Source organism: Osmia lignaria, chromosome 2 (assembly GCF_051020975.1).
Source record: "Osmia lignaria lignaria isolate PbOS001 chromosome 2, iyOsmLign1, whole genome shotgun sequence".
NCBI lineage: Eukaryota > Metazoa > Arthropoda > Insecta > Hymenoptera > Megachilidae > Osmia > Osmia lignaria.
In genome coordinates this window covers 5,832,697-5,854,508 of record NC_135033.1, presented here as the reverse complement: position 1 = coordinate 5,854,508, position 21,812 = coordinate 5,832,697, and the positions used below count along the sequence as shown (strand labels likewise).

At 47.3% G+C, this 21,812-nt stretch overlaps 2 protein-coding genes across 2 annotated transcripts in view; one reads left to right on the top strand and one right to left on the bottom strand.

Annotated features, from left to right (window-relative positions):
- Nucleotides 1-21,812, bottom strand: part of Su(var)3-3 (lysine-specific histone demethylase Su(var)3-3) — a 92,165-nt gene that overhangs the window by 32,211 nt on the left and 38,142 nt on the right. The window lies entirely within an intron of this gene.
- Nucleotides 14,136-20,289, top strand: Tollo (Toll-like receptor Tollo). Its single transcript, XM_034327677.2, has one exon. It carries the CDS (start codon nt 14,636-14,638, stop codon nt 18,356-18,358), a length of 3,723 nt encoding a protein of 1,240 aa, XP_034183568.2. The 5' UTR covers nt 14,136-14,635; the 3' UTR covers nt 18,359-20,289.

Below are 21,812 nucleotides of genomic sequence, written 5' to 3'. Positions count from 1 at the left end.
ACTGGCTTTAACGAAACGGTGAACACGAGCGACGAACCGGCCAGGAGAGAGGAGCAGAAAGAAGGAGACGAGGCTTGTGCGCGGCCATGCCACAGGCCGTATTTCAATCGGTGAGAGAAAGCGAGAGAAAGGGTAGAGAAGAAGAAAAGGCTTGAGGAAGGACGTAAGAGAGTGGAGAGGAGAAGAGAACCGAAAGTCGAATACCGGTGAAGGCGAGTGTAAGACAAGATATCCTACTCGCGGTGGTGATAGTCGAAATGCAACGTAGAAGTAAGGCATGGAATCGTGAGGATGCGATGGAGAAGGAGATGAAAATAAGAGGAGAAAGACGAAACTCGGGGCGAAGGAAAGAGTAAGGAAAGCCAGGCGAGTGGATAAGAGAAGAGAAGAGAGGAGAGGAGAGCCTTCAATGATGTTCATCCGCGTGTAGTGAATATCCGGCTCTCTTCGTCGGTGTGGAATACGCGCGAGCGCAACTTTCAGCCTTTACCGGGCTGCACCGGAGGAGAAACACGGACGGGGTCCACACGGCTCGTTCTCTGCACAAGAGACGATGCCCGGCACGAGAGAGAGTGTGTTGGGTGTCGGGTCGTAGACCACAGCAGAGTCAGCTCTCCGAGCGCCCAACCGGTCGGGCAACTTTTTAACGAGCTGCGGTTCTCTTCTCCGCGAAGAGAAGGAAAGCCGAGACCCTGGCCTGAACCGAGTTGAGCCATCCTCGCTTCGAAATGCATGCATGCATCCATGCATGCATGCATGTGCGCCATGTGATACCGAAGCGAACGCGAGCGAGAGACGAAGGCACAAGGCAGCTCCGAACCCGGGCCGGAGAGCAACTTGAACGTAAGAAGAGAAGAAACAGAAAGAAAGAACGGTCCCGGGTACCGAAGGACCGAACAGCTAAAGGAAAGACAGAGAACCAAGTAGGTGGAGAGACTCGTTCTTTGGCTCCGCCATGGGCATGCGGTTATAGGGTTAAACGGCCCAAACTCCGTTCGCCAGAGCCCTTCCACGATCTCACAGTCTTATGGAATCGAACGAGCCCGATTACCTTGCCTATTTACGCCATTGCCTGGCAAAATCATCCTCCTTGCCTTGTTCTTTGTTTGGTATAACGCAGGACTTAACACTGTTGGAGAATACCTTGCACCAGGCATGCAGTCGTCTCGACTGCACTCGAGTCGGTTCGGACTTTGGATTAGTCGATTCGTGCAGCTGGATATTTTACTTGGAAAAAGGAATTGCATTTTCAATACCATTAATAATCCATTTTATCGCGTGTCTTACGAGACGTGGCTGTTTCAACGTGTGAACACGCCACAGTGGAAATGAACATATGCAGCACTGCACGCAGTGCAATTATTCAGAATAGGAATGCTTCATTTTTTAATTTAAGTTTGCTATATAATTACTTAAAATTCACGACAATCGATTTATTAATATTAGAGGAATAGTATACCATGTTCTTTCTACAAAACCATATCCATATCACCGATGCAAGAAACGTTAAACAGGATGCATCTCACGCCTTCTCGCGCTCCCTTTTTCTTTTGTTTCTATTCCATTCCCGCGATACAAACGTTTCTGAGCGGGCATAAAAATACGGATACAGTTTCAACGATTGCAAACGTCGGCTTCCGGACGACTCGTAATAACAGTGATACAGCGACACCGCTTAGGATCGACGCTCGCGATATACTTCACGGAAAATTGCAGCATGTACGGGAACTGCGTCTAATACTTCACGCGATAATCTCGCGGGACCGCTCGCCACGGGATTAATGACGAACACGCGTCCGGTACGGCGCGATAATCCGACAGCCATGCGAGGAGAAATTTCCACCGTGTTTGAAATTTTGACCATCCCGCGGACAGGTACATTCACGTCGAACGCAGTTAGACAATGGGAAAACTGAAGTTCAGCTTCAACGTTCTTCTTTAAGATATTTCGTTGCAAAATTTCCGATTATTTTACCGAGGATCGCGTTATCTAAAGGATAGGGTTTATACACCTCCGGAGACCGGTCAGGAAATAGTAGACAAAGATTCTAAAGTTCTGGGGTTAAGGGCAGTTCGATTCTCTCTGGAGGATCGCAAAATCGTGGATCGAAGTGGGCAGAGCTCGGCAAATACGGTCGATATCCTTTGTGGGGCTGTCGCGTTTCCAGACTTTATTGAATCAACGTAAATCGACGCTGAACTCCTCCGCGGGGACGCTCCTCCCGCAACGTCGGCATTTACTCTTCCGCGGGATTCCGTACGGTTTGTAATTCAAAGACAACCACCGAGCGGATACGACGCGAGGAAGTCGAAGGGATCTTGGTTTCGTTGTTGGAGGCCACCTCGAAGTTGTATCCCGGGGCAAGAAAGGCCGCGCGAGGGAAGCTCAGCATCCACGTTGAATCTGCTCGTGGCATCTTCCTCCGCCGCGATGGAAACGCACGCGAGTCGCGAAATACCGTGCCCTCTCGGCCCTTCATTAACAAAGCCTTTGCCTTATAGGATATTCCATCTATTTACGACACAGTCACGAACGTTCAGATCTCGTTAGTCTCCAACGATCCTTCTTTCGATTTCGGTTCCTTGCCACCAGCAACTTTCCATTTCATTTTTCTACCACCCAGGTGCAACATTTCCATGGTGAACTTTAGAAATTTAATAAGAATAGTTTCTAATACTCCAAGGGTTATTTTCTGAGACTTCAACGGTAGGTATGTCAAAGTCGGATCAGTTCCCGCCTCGTTTCGACCCTTAATTGCTTCCACACTAGCCTCGTTAACGCTTCAAAAATTCCTGCTGTTTCCATTCTACGAGCTTATATCGACAACCAAAGTCATCAATGCCGAACGGTCTATCCGCGATGATCGACGACCGTCATCCGGCGAATCTTGCCTTTTCCGCTTCGTATCCGTTCGCGAGAACCTTGCTTCTTTTCAGTTAACCACGATCATCGACCTACTCGTAGTACCTTCTCGTCCTCTATTATCGGATACGCCGATAATCCGTGCTATCTGAACGCAACGCAGGCACGCAAACCCTTCGGAGGTTCCCGTAGCCTCTTCGTCGAGGAATTATCAATGATAAGGTCGCGATGGCTGTGGCTTGGACGAGGCTGTTGAGGCGACGAGGAAAGAGGAGGTAGGACGAGGATAAAAAAAAAAAAGGAGAGAAAAGAGAGGAGACTCGGTGTGCGGCTGCTGGTGGCTCTTGTGGATCCGGAGTCGAGAAACGAGCGAATAGTCGATTGGATCTTAGAATATTTTGATTGCGAATTTTCTTTTGCGATCGACAATTTTTCCTATTTCTTCCATTTGAATTTATGAAAAATTCGTTCAACCCGTTCTCGTGAATTCCTCGCGATCAGGCGGTTGTTCGAAAACACCATGGGCCGTCGTGCAGCGGTACGGGTTCTTTATCTTCTTTTATTACGTATTTCAATCGTGTGTAGGTCAATTGACGATAATCACGAACGGAGTTATACCCAAGGCCGCGGCAATTGGAGGGTGAAAACGTAACGAGCCCGGAGGAGGCGAGTTGTGCTACGCGGCGCTCGAAGGGAAGCAGACGGGTCAGAGGGACGGGGAGGAGGGGAACGGATGAAGGGCGAAAGAGAAGATGACGGAGGGCAGAGGGTTGTAATGAGAGGGTAGCGGAGCGTCGATAAATCCAACGGGTCTCAGCATTTGTAAATTACAACCTGCCAATACTGATCCTCGGTAAATAAATGAGCTTGCCCCCACGCATGCATAGTGCCGCGTCCGTGATCCGGCCCCGGTCTCTCCGAGCAATACCATGGATATCGCGGTGGCGGTTGATCGGGTTAAACCAACAGGAAGGCGGCGCGTTTGCGGTGATCCGGCTCGCACGCCGAGTGGTTTTCGTGGAAAAAGCGACCGTGATGATACGGTACGATGAAGAACGTCTTCCCTAAGCTTATGCACTCGTAAACGCTTCTTCATTTTATCATATGAAACAGGAATTTTGAAATTTTTTCCCTCCTTAACTTGCTCCTTCTACTATACTTCCCCTATGGTTACCAGGGATCCGTCCGGAAGGTCGGCGACGCACGGTACTTAAGCAATGGGACCTAAGACTTAACACTTCCAAGTCTTAATTCGACAAATTAGTGAAATAGAGACTTGAAAATTTGTCCCTTTGTCAATTTGCTTCTCTTTATATGCTTCCCTATAGATATCAAAAATTCGTCCAAAAGGTCGGCGACGCACGGTACTTTAACTTTATGCTCTGGGACTTGAAACTTCTCAATTCTTATTTCGCCATCTAATCATTCATATTGATTTTTTGTAAATAATCACTGATTAAACCTGAAGGAACGTCTATTACTATCAAAAGTTTGGCTCAAAATTTCGTGCAAAAGCGTAACTACAATCGAAAGCATTGAACAGACCTTTCTTACAATTTCAAGCAAGCAAAGGTCCAATAACACTCGGCAGGCTGCTTCTGTGGAAGGTTCGACCACCAGGTTGGAAGGGCGGTAATGCGAGGACCGGCGGGCAAATCGAAAATTGCCTGGCGAAACGACGTCGTCCAGGTACAGAGGAACGTAAATAAAATTCGGAACGTTAGCAGTTCGCTCGGAAAGCGAAACGAAAGCGAACAAGAAACTCAAGTCATCGATAATGCGGGCGAGCGTCATATTGCACCCGTACGATGAAAGAGAAGAGGAAGGTAAAGAAAACTCCATCGCGATTCTCCATGGAGTACTATATTAACATTATTAATTATTCACAAATATTTCACCTAATATTTCTTCAAATTTTGCACTAATTTATTTTGAAAAAATGTGAAATACTAAAGAGATGAACGGAACGTTTAAAGGTATTGAATATTAAAGAGAAATATTTGCAAACATGGTATCTGTGGAAACGTAATGTTCATTTCGGGTTATAAAGAGCCGAGAAGAACAGCAGGGTTAAATGCGCGTCCCGTAACGACGGCCCCATTCTTCAAGGCAATCTGTACCGTTCTGGTTGGATTCAGGGGCGGACTCTTGTGGCTCGCCGAAACGGTTAGCAGATTATTTAACTGAATATCGAACTCATTTGTATCACTTAACCGAGCCGCGGGTATGAAGAATTTATTGCCGCGAATTAATCTAGCGGCACAATAGCGCGTAACGATATCTCGCCGCGTATCTGATCGGTCCGGGGCCGGCCGGTGGCGAAATAAAACTATAAATTTATTAATCACCTTGCCTGCCGCCGTCTGTTTCTTTTCGCCCCGGGATAATTACGAGCGCGCGCGCGCACGTGCGTTTCTCTAATGAAAAATATATGCACGAAGGATAATTTCCAGTTTTTCATCTGCCTTCTGGCCGCATCATCGTACACAGTAATTAGAGCGTATCTCTGGCAACTGACCACCCGTTACGAGAAAAGTAACTTCTACTTATGTAAAGGTTCATTTCTATTCCACGAATCACTTCCAACATTATTACTTTCTCAATTTTTGACTAAATTATTGTATAATTGCTAGTTATATATAATGACCTACTTCAATAATGTCTAGGCATATAATAATGTGTATTCTTGTGCTGACTGTCGAGAGTCTTATGTTTATATTAGTACAGATGATCTCATACTCATACTATGTAAAAATGGGTTTCACCTGTTTAAACTAAATAAATAAATAAATAAATAAATAATTGATAGAAATCAGTATCTTCTTTTCTCTAGTTTCGATATCAGAATAAGATGGTTTTTGCAATTAGTTTAAATAATTTCTTACTTTAAAAAGGAAAATTCGAAGGATATCATAAATATGAAGATCGTTTGAACGTCGCCTCATTGCGAAGGAGAAAATCGAGATGTACGATTTCGCGCGTAAGATCGACACTACTGGCATTGTTACACCATTTGTCTCGTTATCGCGGTTTCTAGCTTCCCGATCGGCGATCATTACGAGCGTATTGTCGGACATCTCACTCGAAGGCGTTCGATCAGCAGTCATCTAAAGATTTTCAATCTCGCGCGGTTGCTTTTCACGGACAAAATGATTAAAAACTTGCATCGTAAGCAGGGCAGTTCGTAATTTAATAATTTCCTCCGCGACAGAATAACGAGCAGGAGGTTACGGTAATGCGTGTAAGGTAAACCATCGTCGGGAAAGCTGATCCGTAAGCTCCGGTGCGTTTCGCGAAATAATTTAATCCGTAAGTACGTGGCCAGGGAGCATAATTTTCTTCGTTACTGAATAACGAATAGGGCAAGGTGGCGCCGAGACGGGGAACACGCTTGAAACTCGTAAAATCACGAAACGACGGAACGAAATTCATCCCTGTTCGTATCGCAGCGTGTGGATGGGCCTTTAACGACCGGCTGAGAAGAAATTGGGCAGTTTTCGTTTACCGAGTCTTAGCCGGTTCGCGAGGTCGTTAATTTTCGGGTGGCCCTCCGCGCTGGGATACGTATCTCGCCCACCGACCAGTCTTTGAACCCGAGATCACCTTCGCCCCCTCTTCTCTTTCCTTGCTTCTTTTCCGTGGAACAATAAAATTTCCTCGATGATAGGCTATCGATCGGCGATAGAGCGATAGAAAGATACGAAAGGGTGGATAAAATAAACAAATTCTTGTTTGCAAATTTACACTCTCGTTACATCCCATAAAATGATGATTGAAAATCCTTGAATTAAAAATAGCTCATTACACGGGGAAGACTGTCGAGAGGTTCGCGTCGAGTCGAGTGGAACACGTTCATGCTTCTCTTCCCTCATCGACAAATTCTATCTGTCTTCGCTGAACGATGGAAAAACGGAAATGCCTCGTTCGCCGTACAAGCTCCTCAACTGGCGGCTGAACATTATTTTCCAGCAGGGCAAGTTAACAGTCGCTCGTTTCCCTTGGTTCGAAGGTGCTTATTAAAAGCAGTCAAGATGTCAAAGTTTCATACGCTATTAAACGATCCACGGATAAATTATCGAGGTAGGAAACTGGAATAGAAAAAAATCAACAAAATAAGGAAAAACGAGGTGAAACGTAACCGCCGTGCCGGTTGAAGCACCGAGGACGAGTTATCGAACGGACTGAACGCCATCGCGAGCAATTAAGATACTCTAGCATGAAACTTATGCAACAGACGATTTTCACGATCGTTCGTGAGTCACGTAGAAATACCACTGAATAATTTTAATAAGATCACAAGAGAATCTATAAATGTTCATCGAACACCAGTTACGATAACCATCGATTGTTTCCAATCGCAGTGGTTTCCCGCTTCCTCCAAATTTCTATTCGTTACCGTGCCCTCTCTGGTGAACTTCCCTCGGCCAAAATCCGCTCGTTAAGCTGCAGTCTGGCGCAAGTTTCCCGCCTCGATGTACCGCGTAATCAGAAAATGCGATCATGGATGCGAAGAAGCGATCGATTTGCATGGAAACCAAGTTTACCGGTACAAGTTTACGTTCCTAAACTCACAATCCGAGTATGCAAGTGAATATTGACATTGAAGTTGGGCGAAGAAAGATAAATTTTGGCGTTGATCTTCTTAAGAAAGAAGCGGTCGCGTTAAAGAAGGCACAGGAGGGTCAGAATTTTCTCGAGGATAGTTCACGATACGAGCAGGTTTCGACAACGTGCAGACCAGTCGGTGAATTCTGGACTACCTTGGCGCTGGGCCTGCGAGCGATCGCCAGCCAACTACGCATCCCCAGAGAGGAGGCCGTGGAGTTATCGTAATCGTTAACGAGACTGCTGTCAGCGTGGTAAGATAGCCGGGGGTCTCTCGCCATTAACCTTCCGCTAACAAAGGCATTGCCACGTTCTTCGCTCCCGGCACACCGACCCGCTCCCTTCCTTATTTATATGCATAACTCAGAAAAGGTGTAATGAAAATTTCACGGTCAACTCGATTATAGACGATCGCTCTCGTCCCACATCGTCCTTTCTCTCTTTCATCGTTCTTCCGAAGCGCGTGTGAGCTCTTTCATCCTCTTCGTTCGTCGAGCCCTCTCTCACCTGCGCACTTCATCCTACCTGTTTCTCCCCACCCACCATTCTCTCACCTTTCCTCTCGGTTCCACGCTCGATTCAACAACGATTTCTCTCTTCCTTCAACCGCGCTGTGTCTCTTCTAATCCACGACAGTTAAATTTCCCTCTCTTTATCTCTCTTTTTCGCCACCGTTCGAGATCGACCGATCGGACGTGCGCCTGTTACACGCGAAAAACGACTTCTCGGGATCGCACCTCTGATAGCAATAAATTTTCCACGCCGATTATCGATACGGGCCGATTATCCTGCTGGATCGGCTCGATAATAAAGTTTACGATAACGACGGCTGACGAGCAGCCGTCGAAAGCTGGGATCGGAAAAGAGATGGCTCAAACATCTGCCGTTTTCTCGCGTTTATTAAGGATGCTGTTTGAATAACCGTTTAAGCTTGTTCGTTTGTTTGCTGTGTTAAAAGAATATCTGTTTATCTCGCGGATACACTTAAGATCTTATTTTTAAACTTAAGGAAGGAAGCATCGGTGTTTGATTTGATTGCATCGCGATTTGATTTAATCTACGCTACCGATCGCTTACCTAATCCTGTATTTTCATGGGTAATTGGATGTAAAATCTTTTAACGAGCTGAAGATATATGATAATTTTATTTGTTCCGTTCGGTGAAAGGAGTGATGGAGATTATGTGCGATCAGAACTCAATCCTCAAAAGTATGCGTTATGAAGTTAAAATAACTGAGACGATCTTATATTTTATGAAATTAATGAACCTCCTAATTTTTATCATCTATGTTGAACCAATAATTTGAATAAATCCTACTAATTTCCTAAAATCATCCACTACAAAATCAAAGTTAAAAACGAAACCACGTCAGTACAATTTGTCAAAAAAAATAAAATCGTTTTACAACCATCAATACTGAAACGTTTTCTGACTGTTTCAAAGAACAGTGTCCACCGGGGCGTGCGTTAAATCCACAGAAAAGGATGCAACAATTTTCACTATGTACATTCCACGTGCAATTTGTTCGCCCTTTGGTGCAGCCATTACACCGGGCAAAGCTGTTAAGCGTTATTTGTTTAATTTAAACGCTCAAGATAAACGCGCGAACCGAGTGAAATTGAGGGTTGCTGTTCGGTTCGAGGGGATACGCTTTATGGACTCGCGTAAAACGTGAACGTTGGCTCGTTGCAGCTACAACCGCAAGCATACTCGGCGCAAAGAAGGAAACAATAAGAACGAGAGACTCCGTAGCGCATTAAAACGCGATGAACTTGGTGCCATATCCCAAGTCGAAGACATACTTTCGACCCGTCAATTGTAAACGAATTTCTGCAGATGAAACTATAAAGAACCAACGGATTGATATTAATTATTTTTTCAACATAAAATATGAAGATGAAAAAAATTGAGGATCGGGTCGAAGAAGAATTCATCTTTCGACTGGAAAGAGGACGCGAGGTAATTGAGTCAATGTGCTTTGTAATGAAACCCTCGATGCCTCCCGCTGGTTCCGTAACCTCTTTCATAAAAGTCATTCGTCTCCTTCCGCTTCATTCATGTAGCTAGGTTAATGATAAGTTGCCATTAAACGCTATACACCGTGGAATATAGCATTTTTTTTTTCTTTCAACGTTCCCCTAACCTCGAACAAGTTCCTAAAGATCACGCGGCTACCTCTTCTCTCGTTCTTTCTCACGCGGTCGAAATGAAAAATATTCCGCGGATCTGCGAACGGCTATCGTTACGACCCATTGTTGCCCGCTGGAGCGGTTAATAAAACGGTGAAGAGACGATTCATGAAGCAAACACGATAAGAATTTAGGACGAAAGTAACGAAACTAGCGGGCAGGTGATGATCGTTTGCCCGTTACTCTGCTCGTGATCTCGTGCCGCTCTCGAAACGATAAAGCACGGTGTGCTTCGAGACGCGAAGAAAAGTTGGGGGCCCGAGTGAAAGTGCATCCCAGTTCTGGGATTCTTGATCGTTGCATCTAACTGGCTAGACCCGTTTCATAAGAGCGTGGAATTGCGAGATCTCGCGGATGGGGACACGATTTAATTACACGTCGGCGGAATGCAAAATACACAGAGGGATTTGACGTTAATTATAATCGTCGGATGGGAAAATCTTGTCGGTTACGATGGTTTGTTACAATTTATGTCGCACGACGGGAAGAAGATTCATCGATGCGAGAAAAAAGGAGAAAGCATCGCGAAAGTGACTTCATTTGCACCGTCATCTCGTTCGAGACACCTAATTAAACGTTGCGAGAGCATCCCTGTACGTGGCGCAGGAAAAGGAAGGAATGCTCGTCTAGATTTATTTAACTTACAAAATCATTTCCTCTAAAGCCAGGCAATCAGGCTTCGTCGGTACACCTTTTTTTCCCCTGTCAGTTGCCATTACAAGTACGCGTAAACGTCAACGATCTATAAATATCGGCGTGGTTGGTCGCGAGACTGATTGAACGCATAAGCGAATACCGTGAAGCTTTGATGGTTTACTCGTAGAAAATGGACGTTTCGAGTGATGGTGATTTCGAGGGATAATTAAAACGTCGTTACATTCAAATCTGAGGGCTAAATCGCGCAGAAAATTTCATAATTTTTATCGTCTTAATACTGTTACATCGTTGTTGTCGCGCGTAAAGACGCGCGTTCCTCGTCGACTGACTCTCAGAGAGACAGCGTCCACTGCTGAAGGGACAACTTGATCTTCGAGCGAGGCTAGAACCTCCGTCGGAAGATTATAAATTTCCCAGTGTCTCTTTGTAATCGTCGAACACAATCTTCAAGAGCGTTCAGTCTCGGCTGTCAAAGTTGCATTCCGAATTAATAAATTACGTGGTTCGAGGAGGCCCCGGTGAATTATCGGCGCGCATCCGTCTTTATCAAACCGGTAAAGCGACGATCGGAATCCGGTAGTTTCGTGTAGCATTGTGCGCCACAATCCGGACTCGTTTGATTGATTCTCCGGTCGTTGGTTAATGAGCGACCGCTTCGCGGCCAGCCAGGCTGGATACGTACCGGCGAAAAAAGAGGAGAATCTAAACGCTCCAGCTAGCTAAGCGTCTGGCAGTGATTGCGTAATTTCTAGAGAAACACGATGTCGCTCAGGATGGTCCGCTGTCATCGCGAAGCACGTCGGTGCACGCGTGTGTCCGCGCTGGATACGTTGTGTATACAGGGTGGGCCGACGAAGCACGCGTTACCGCGACGCGATCGTTCGCAAGAAGCTAGCAGTTTCCTCCTTTGATGCATTACGAGGCAATTTTCTCTTCTAAGGAGCAATCGTTTCGCGTTTCACCCCGGCGGGCAAAAGAAACCCCATAAAACCATCGGCGAAACCGCATCGCGATGAAGTCTCGTTGAGGAAAGATCGAGCGACCGACCGGTCGTTTCGTTCGTCCAACGTTTAACATCTTCGTGGCACGATCGATCTCTCGTCGTGAGATTTTCAATGGCGAAAATCTTATTTCGTAACGGAGAAACTACGTCGTCGTGGCGCGTTGAAAAATCAAACGAGACACCAGGTTCGTGTTCGGAGTGGCGAGGAACCGGGCCCATGAATTACGCTCGGCCACCTTGCCGGCTCGATAAGTGGACACCTTGTCAGGATTCGAGCGGTATCCTATTTTTAAGGATGCTGTCAGGTCGGGCCAGTTCGGTAACACCCTGTATACATCGGGCCCGGGTTCGGTAGTTGATTAGATTTAAAAGAATGCCCCGTCACCTGCACCGTTGAAAGGAGACTAGGGCCCACGGGGCGGGCTTGGTGGGGCGTTCGTGGCGACTAGGTAGGAGGAGAATCTAACGGGGGAGAAAAAGATGGTGGACGGGGAAAGGGAGAGATGGAAGAGAAGAGAGAAGAGAAGATCGGTGGAGGGAGGGAGGGGGATTGGAAGGGAAGGGCAACAGAAGAAGAGAAAGGTGGGAGAGAGGATCGTGAGCAACGAGGGGCCCGAGCATGAGGGCCCAGCGATCACTGACCGCTTTCGCCGATCCCAGCCGCCAGCTAGCCACCTTTCAGCGGCGCAGCCATCGGGGCATCCTCCTTCTTTAAGGCTCATTCACATCGCGTCGCTAATCAAAGCCGACAACCGGCAGGAGAAAAAAACTGCCGTGGAACTTTGCTTCCCGGCCAAATCATGGGAATAGAATCGGTGCAACACCGTGTAAGGATAAGATATTTCTTCGCAAGAACATGTAACTTTTGCGAACAATCTGATTGAGATAATTAAACGATAATTAAATGATTCTCGGATAATCAAACTGAACGTTACACCAGTTTCATTACCATTACAATGTCAGGGAAAGAACAGGTGATTACGAATGAATCGCAGACGGACAAACATCGGTTACGCGGAAAGAAGCAGTCTATTCCAGGAAGAACGTGGGAATCACGGATGAAAGGATGCTTAATTGGTCACACTTTCGCCGCGCGGCATGCGATACCCGATTAATTCGTGGAACACCCTGGTCCATCGACGACGGGTATTATCCTTGCAGTGAGGACGACCGCGCGGAAAGGTGAAATATTATACCGATTTAAGCCCGCGGCCTTGGTAAAGATCTTGTAATAAGGATCAATAAGGCTGGACGATAAAATACACCACAGGGAGGATACAATTCGTTCTCAGCGCCGCTATTAACGATGCGACCTGCACTATCCGTTATTTCGTTCCTTCTTCCCGGCCCCGTAATTACCAATCGTTCGTTCGTCGCTCGTTTCCGACCCATTTCATCCCTTCCCCACCCTCGACCACCTTGGATCCTTGGAACGTTTTAGCTTCATCGTACCATCGAATAATCATGGTTTAGCTTACCTAAGCTGTAAACGATCGAGCCAAAGAAGTGGAACGAATCGAGGTCGGATCGGGCAGCATTCATTTCACTAACGATACTTTTATTGGACGCGATGAAAATGATGTATCCTCCTATTTGAATTTCGATGAGTAAATCAAGGAGGAAACACGAGGACGACGTATTTGTAAAAGGGGGGCCTCTGGCTGCCAATACAGGCCGCTACTTTGGCCAGGTAAAGGTAACAAATCACTTTTCAACGATGCGAGATGGAAGCTACCGTGCACTGTTTTCTGAAAGGAGGCGGACTTCTCTCTTTCTCTCTCTCTGTGGGGAACCACTTGACGTGTCCTTACACACGATCCCTCGACACAATGCGTCCGATCGTTTTACACTGAATGGGACGGGGGAATGCGCGAATCCCAAACAGACCATAAAGCTAATAATGACGCGACGGAAAAGGCGCGTGAAAGGAAAGTATTTCACTTGACGCTTTTACAAAAAGGGCGCGCACTCATTCACGATCGCTTTCTTACTTTTCTTCCAATTAAAATAATCTTTCGCCCTATCTTTTGTTTATGGGTTTCACGAAAGGGACGCGGCTACCATTATCCGCGATGCTTTTCGATTTCGCGAAAATACTCGAATCGCGCAAACAGAACAATGTATCCCTCGCGCGCGTTCTATGTCTGTGTAACCTCTCGGCCGGATTATAAATCGACGAAAGGTGGAAAGAAGGGAGTGAAAGAGATAGAACGGCTAGTTGCAAAATAGTAGTCGGAGAGACTCGCGACAACTGGAATGCGAATGGGAACGGGATTCGCACAAAGGCATTGAGCAAACATTCTTTTTCGAGGTTTCATTCGTCGTGACAGAATCGTAGAAACGATGTGAGAACAGATGACGGTGAGGCAAGGTTTCACGGACGAATCGAACAGCAATACGGCCGTTCGAAGGATGAAGAGAAACGGAAGAGCGAGAGGAGGTACGGCGTCGAACAGAGGGAAAGAGCAAGAGGAACGGCGAGATGCGGAGAACACGAGGAGGCTGCGAAACGAGAGAAACGAAGAGGAACGTAGCGACACAGAAGCGGGATGGAGAAGGAGAGAAAGAGAGGAATCGTGGTGGATGAAGGCTGCAGATGCTGAGGAGCCACCGTAAGGGCCCGGAGAGTGTACCTGTCTTGTTTTTATAGGCTTGCCAGAACGTCGGGCCCCGGCCACGGCGGACGACGACGACCAGGAGAGAAGGTGTAAAGGTGGGGGAAGGAAGGACGCGAGGGACGGGGAAGGGGAGCGAGGAGAATGGGCAAGGGTGGGCGGAGGGGCGAGGGTAGCGGTGCCAGTTCGGGCCTTACAACTTGCCAACCAGTCCTCGGAGAACCGTGGGTCTTAACGGAGCCGTATATACGCGTATCAAAGACCGTGACTTTTCCTTCTCGTCGTCCTCGTCGTCGTCGAGATTTTTCTCTCCATCGGGAGTATCGATGGTCTCGAGGGGTCGGTGAACCCACGCGCGCAAACATCGTCCACGAACTACGCTCAATCTGGATAATAATACCGTGCTTTTCGACGATGAAATCTCCAGGATTGTAACGGTTTAGCTTTCAGAAGAAGAGATCGAAGAAGGAGAAGGTGGATTAAGAGATACGTCGAACCGTAAACGCGTACTGTCGTTTCCGCGACGCGAGAAGCGGATATTCGAATCGACATGGATGATGCGAGGTAGAAATAATCGACGGTACCTCGACTTAAATGGATCGCGGCCGGTTTCGCGACAGATAGCTGCCGTGGCGGTCACCCTGTGACTGAACTCTCGAGCGAGATTTCATGGAACATTGAGCAGAAAGCAACGGCGGAAAGATGCGGGGCAGTCCTGCGTTCTTCGCCATATTACTGGGCACGATATTCGGTGTCCTCGGCGCGTCTCTCAGCAAGGCGCTCAGGTACAAAGCGCCGGACGAGTGCAAGTGGGTCGCCACCGGCGACACCGAGGACGACGTGTCGCTTGTCTGCCGTCTGAGGACGATCAACAGCGAGCTGGAGAACACGAACTTTAGCGTGATACAACCGCAGCACACGGTTCGTCTCCGGTTGGAATGCAGCGACGCGTTGTTCTATCAAAGCTCCCTGAGCGCCGGTAGCTTCCGACCGTTGGTGGAGCTACGCGAACTGGTGATCGAGTACTGCAAGATCGGCAACCTGTCCGACGATGCGTTCAAAGGATTGAAAGAGTTGCGTAATCTGACCGTGAGGACGCACAACACCGACTGGTCGGCGATGGCGTTGGACGTGTCGGCCGGCGCGTTCACGGACGAGTTGAGGCAACTGGAGAAACTCGACCTCGGGGAGAACAACATGTGGAGCATACCGGAGGGTGCTCTCTGCCCGTTGGTGAATCTTGAAATTCTCAATCTGACGAGAAATCGACTGAGAGAAGTGACGAGTTTTCGGTTCAACAGTAACGCCAGATGCTTGTCGAATTTAAAGGAATTGGATCTGAGCAACAACAGTATCGAATCATTGCCGAGCGCCGCGTTCTCCGGTCTGTCACGGTTGCACAGCCTCGATCTCCGATGCAACGCCATCGGCTTCATGGCGGATCGCGCGTTCGAAGGACTCTCCTCGTTGGCCATCTTGAGGCTGGCGAACAATCGATTGGCCAGCTTGCCGCCCGAGCTTTTCAGCGACGCGAGGAACATCCAGGAGATTCATCTGCGAAACAACACGTTGAACGTGCTACCGCCCGGTTTGTTCGGTGAACTTACTCAGTTGTTGGTGCTCGATCTGTCTTATAACGAGTTGACCGCCGAGTGGGTGAACGCGGCTACGTTCAGTGGCTTGGTACGTTTAGTGGTGCTCGATCTTTCCAACAATCGTATCGCTCGACTGGATCCGACGGTGTTCCGCGACCTCTACAGCCTCCAGATCCTCCGGCTCCAAGAGAATCTGCTCGAGAGTCTTCCCGAGAACACGTTCTCCGCGCTCTATAATCTTCACACCTTGCTGCTCAGCGATAATTTACTGACCGTTATCGACGCCACCACACTGAGCGGACTTTACGTGCTGAATCTACTCTCGCTGGACAACAATCGGCTCCACACTATACACCCGAGCTCCCTGAGAAATGCCTCCTCTTTGCAAGAGTTTCACCTGAACCGTAACCAGCTAAAATCCGTTCCGGACGCGTTGAAAGCCACTCCCCTTCTGCGAACTCTCGACCTCGGTGAGAACCTCATTTCGGAAATACCGACCGGCACGTTCGACCACGTGGCGCAGTTGTACGGGCTTCGATTAACCGAAAATCATATCGGCAATCTCACCAAGGGCGTATTCGATCGTATCAAGGAACTGAAGATATTAAATCTCGCGATGAATCGAATACAGTACATCGAACCCGGTACGTTCGATGAGAACCTGAACCTACAGGCGATCCGTCTCGACGGCAATCAATTGACCGACATCGCCGGTTTGTTCACCAATCTGCCGAATCTAGTTTGGCTGAACGTCAGCGATAACAAATTGAAATGGTTCGATTACGCGATGATACCGACCGGCTTGCAATGGTTGGATATACACTCGAACGAGATACGAGAGTTGGGTAATTACTTCGAGATCGAGAGTCAACTGCAGTTGAGCACCTTCGACGCCAGCGAGAACAAGCTGACCGAGATCACAGGAAACGCGATACCGATGAGCGTCGAGAGACTGTACCTGAACGACAACCAGATCTCGAAGGTGCAGAGCTATTCGTTCTTCAAGAAACCCAATCTGACGCGAGTCGATTTGAAGGGGAATCAAATACGTAACCTGGAACCGTACGCTTTGAGGATCAGCGCCGTTCCCGCGGATAAACCTCTACCGGAGTTCTACATCGGCGATAATCAGTATCTGTGCGACTGCACGATGGAATGGCTGCAACGAGTCAATCGGCAGAATCAGAGCCGAGTGCAACCACGGGTCATGGACCTAGAAAGCATCTACTGCAAGCTACTATACGACCGGGAACACGCGTTCGTTCCGTTGGTCGAAGCGTCGCACTCGCAGTTCCTCTGCAGATACGACACTCACTGTTTCGCTTTGTGTCACTGCTGCGACTTCGACGCCTGCGACTGCGAGATGACTTGTCCGTTGAACTGCACGTGTTACCATGACCAATCGTGGTCGGCGAACGTGGTGGACTGTTCGAACGGCGGCCACGTGAACAAGCTACCCGAGCAGATACCCATGGACGCGACCAGGCTGTATTTGGACGGGAACGACCTGCGCGTCGTGTCCAGTCACGCCTTCATCGGTCGCAAGAAGCTGAAAGTCCTGTTTCTCAATTCCTCGAACATCGAGATCGTGCAGAATCGATCGTTCAACGGTCTGCGAGATCTAGAGGATCTACACCTGCAGGACAACAGGATTCGCGAGCTACGCGGACACGAGTTCGAAGGATTGGACGCGTTGAAACAGCTGCACCTTCAACGAAATCGAATCGTCACGATCGGTAACGACACATTCTCCTCTCTACGCTCGTTACGGATCCTCCGGCTGGAGAGTAACCGGTTGACCACGCTGGCCGTGTGGACGTTGCCAGGCTCGATCGAGATCAGCCTGTCCGGTAACCCGTGGTCCTGCGAGTGCGACTATCTTCAAAGTTACCGCGAGTGGATCCGCGAGCCGAACGTTCGTGTCACCGACGCGTCCGCGTTGCGCTGCGTGTACAACGTGACGGAGTTCGAGGCGTTCGGTGACGAGGTGTTCGCGGACAACGAGTTCGGTTTCTCCGTCGCGGGGGCGAGCGGCGACCGCGAGAAGAGCAACGACAGCGTGTGCACCGGTTCGGCTAGTATGGATAACGAGCTGCACCGCAACTACACCAAGACCATCATCGAGAAACAGCTGCTGCAAGACTACCTTCCGCTGTTAGTCGCCACATTGGTCGGTTCCTTACTGGTCGTGCTCCTTTGCATGCTGGCATTCGTGTTCCGCCAGGAGTTACGCGTGTGGTTTCACTCGCGTTTCGGCGTGCGGATATTCTACAGAAGCAACGAGGTCGATCGAGACGATCGGGACAAGCTGTTCGACGCGTTCGTCAGCTACAGCTCCAAGGACGAGGCGTTCGTCGCCGAGGAACTCGCGCCCGTCCTCGAGATGGGGAATCCATCGTACAAACTGTGCCTCCACTATCGTGACTTTCCAGTCGGAAGCTTTATAGCCGACACGATCGTCCAGGCGGTCGAATCGTCGCGACGAACGATCATGGTGCTATCGGAGAACTTTATCAAGTCCGAGTGGTGTCGTTTCGACTTCAAGTCAGCCCATCACCAGGTGCTGAGGGACCGAAGACGCAGGCTGATCCTGGTGCTGGTGGGTGACGTGCATCAACGTGATCTCGACCCAGACATACGACTTTATCTGAAGACCAACACATACTTGCAATGGGGCGACAAACTGTTCTGGGAGAAGCTTCGATTCGCGTTGCCGGACGTGCCTAACAACCAGAGGACCACGCAGAGGACGAGGCAACCACCGCCGGTCCGACGGCAGCACAACAACAGGACGTCGAACGGATCGCGTACAGTCTCCGTGCACATATGAACAATTTTCGATTTTCTCTTGGATTCAGTGTACCCGTGTACGTATGTGTCATAAATGCATTTCTTCCAGTGAAATTTGTGCGATATAAGTGGGCTATACCGTGAATTAAGAAAGATAGAGAGATAGAGAGAAAGAAAGAAAGAGTTCCAGCGACGCGAGTGCGTCTCACCACGGTGCAATACGGTGTGGCATAAGATATTTGCGTGTAGAGTGTAAATACTGCGAGGATATGTATGTATAAATGTTGAAGAAGAATAGAACAAAGCGAAGTGTGCTCACCGAACGTGAACCAGAGGAAAGTGTTTTGTAAATAGCGAGGGAGAGAAACGACGAAGGAGAGGAGACAGTGATTATACGATATTTAAGGTGCTTCCTCGTCAACGCACGAGGGGATAATACACGAGAGAACTTTTTAACGTTCCCCCGGTGTGTCTGTAAATTGCAGCGAGTCAGTGAGTTTGCTAGATAGCTTAATGTCGTTGTAAATACGTTTGCCCGTTTCCGTCTTCAGCGTCTCTAAGACTCTGTTCCCCACTTGATCGAGATGATGGTTTTGTTTTAAACGGTGCGTGAACCATCTCGTCGAACGAGATACCTTCTCGCGTACCAGCGCGCCCGCGTATCGCTCTGTGAATTCAATTTTAAGCCTGGTTCACATTGGTAAATGGTAGAGTAAGGGAATCTAGTTGGAAAAATTCGTTCACTTATGTAAATGATTAGATAAGTGGTTTATGGAATATTAAAACTAGCAACAAGAAAAAAGAGAAATGGGGCAAAGTAGGCAAAGCAACTTGTACTAACATACTATTACTGCTTACTCTACAAATGTAAACTAGGCTTTTGACCCATCGCGCCATTTCGTACGACCAGATACAAAAATTCGTACAACGTTTGTACAGTACTGGAATCTAATTGAAATGATTCGTATGCAATAATTATTTCAACTGAGGCAGCGAACTATGCAATTTTCCAATGCAATAACAGTGTACATTGAATTACTCGGAACAGTGTTATACTGCATCTTTTAAATACTGTATCGTTATATAATAAATTGAAAACACAATTCTTGAGTGCTCTTAATATCGAACCAATGATACCAAATGAAATTAATGAATTTTTCCTGGGGTGATCAACGTTTAATTCCAGTACTGTATGTGTATATTTGAAACTCGTAGAATCGAAGGATATTCGGACAATTGTGGCCCCAGTTATTAGTGAATCGAACAAGGCTCGGATTTCGAGGTCCGATATCGTTCGAGCTATCGAGCCAACAGTGATACCACTTCCTCTAATCGTAGCTATCGATATGTATTTAATTGTACTTAGACCGGCCAACGGCAAACACTTAATCAAGACGCGCTGCCACGTGGGCGTGACATTTGTAAAGTATTAACGCGCGCAGCCTATATCTTATTTATTTCGTTCGGAAACGTTTCGGAGGCTAGGTGAATCGTTCGATTCGAACGTATCACGCGAGGTCTCTGCTTGAATTCGACGGTTCTATCGAAAAATTCAATCGATCGAAGCCATCGATCGTTAAAGAGAACACGGATCTGTGTTGAGGTTCGTGTTTTCTGATTTCGATGAAATTTTCACGGTTTTCCCTTTGACAGAGGGACGGTCGAATTCAAGGTGCGCGTCACGCAAGGAAACTAAAGTACCGCTATAAATAATTGAAATATAATGTACAAATGTGAAACAATATTTCCTTTAGCTTCCGTCGCAAGCGATTCTCCTGTTTCGTCTTAACTCGCAGACTACTTTCTCGGCAACGTGAAAAAGACGTTATTAGAATAAAAACACCTGTGACTGAACAATAAAATGCTCTATTTTTATGTTTTTAACACCTTCTGTTTCTTTTTTTCTTTTCTCTAGACACTGAATATTTCTAACGAGCAAAAGGCAGGGATATTCGTGCGTGGAAGATAGTTGTAAATCGAGAGAATATCGAATATTTGCGTTTCTCGCGAGAAAAGATGGTTCTACGAGCAAAAGCGCGCACACTTCCGGGCGGCTGCTTTTCACGACGAATTTCAACGGGAAACAATAGCTCTTATGCTAATCGAGTCACGTCTGTTTACATTGTCATCACGTTTCGTTACCGTTACATCAACGGAATAAGTAATGCACCGGCTCATTGTAATAGAAATCAGATAGTTTACTGAAACAACGTAGAGAAAGAGAGAATGTAGCTCGCTGCGAAGTCTTTGATCGTTCTCGTTGCAAAAGCAACGACGATGTTGTTTGCACGGAATAGAAACGCGATTCAACGGGGGAGGGAAAGAGAGAAACAGAACGGGGGTCGTAGCCGTTCGAATGGCGTAATTGATTCGTAGTCGTAATTGCTTCTCAAAGTCTACGAACGAAATAAACGCGCGTGGTAATTGAAAGAGGTATACCGACTTCGTAATTGTTTTTCCAAGCCGGTAAATTCGTTTCGAACACGTACCGCGCGAGTTTAATATTTTTTCAATTACGAAGCCACCAGGTTTCGTTTGGTAAAATCGATTCATCTGACGGCTCGCAGCCGCGAAAGTTACACGACAATCTGCGGACGATGCACTTCGCGGATTTCACGAGCCAACAATTCGGCCATCCGCACGAACACCCGCATCGAGGAAATTCCATTTGCATACTCCTCGAGTGACCAAGTATTTACATAAAACAGGAACTTCCCTCCACTCGGACCGATCGTCATAATCAAATTAAGCGAAACTCTGCTAAGTTACGTTCGCTGCTGCAACTTAATCTCGAAGCTATCTTTTCGAATTCATTAAAATTGGTTTGTGCTGAAAACTAAACCAAGAGTTTTTAAGGAATTTAAAAAAAATATTGCGGAATTTCGATTTGAAATTCATATGAAAATATATCTATATAAAAATTAATAGGAGCTTTAAAAGAAAGTGATATCCCCATGAAACTATTATGACTAAAATTACCTACTTGACGGAGCTTTCATCCGATCGAGGTGTTTAATCGATCATCGTTAAATGAACTGATTTGTCTGCTAAATTCTTCGTTATGGGGATCAATTTTCATCGATTCATTAGGTTCGACGATTTACAGCTAATTTTATCTAAATCCTTATCAAATCGATTATGTAACGAACGGTTCAATCCCCGGAAATCTCCGACGAGCTTTTGAAATTCATCGCAGACACCCAGTTTGGAGTAATCTTAACGTAGGATCGAGAAGAACGAACGGATTAGAGATCACGAGCAACCGAAATGCCAGCGAACGTGGACTCTGGCGAGGATTTCAAGCGCGCGGAATGTTATTTCGCATTGATATGCAATACGCGATCTATGATTGCGCGTAATCGGCGTGTAATCGGCGCGCTCGTCGGTCAATTTCATCGACGAGCAAGGGGATATGACGCAAAAGCGGTCAGGACATTATGAATAACGCAAATATGTGTCACGATAGCGGTGCGCGATCGCGATTGCGCGAATTA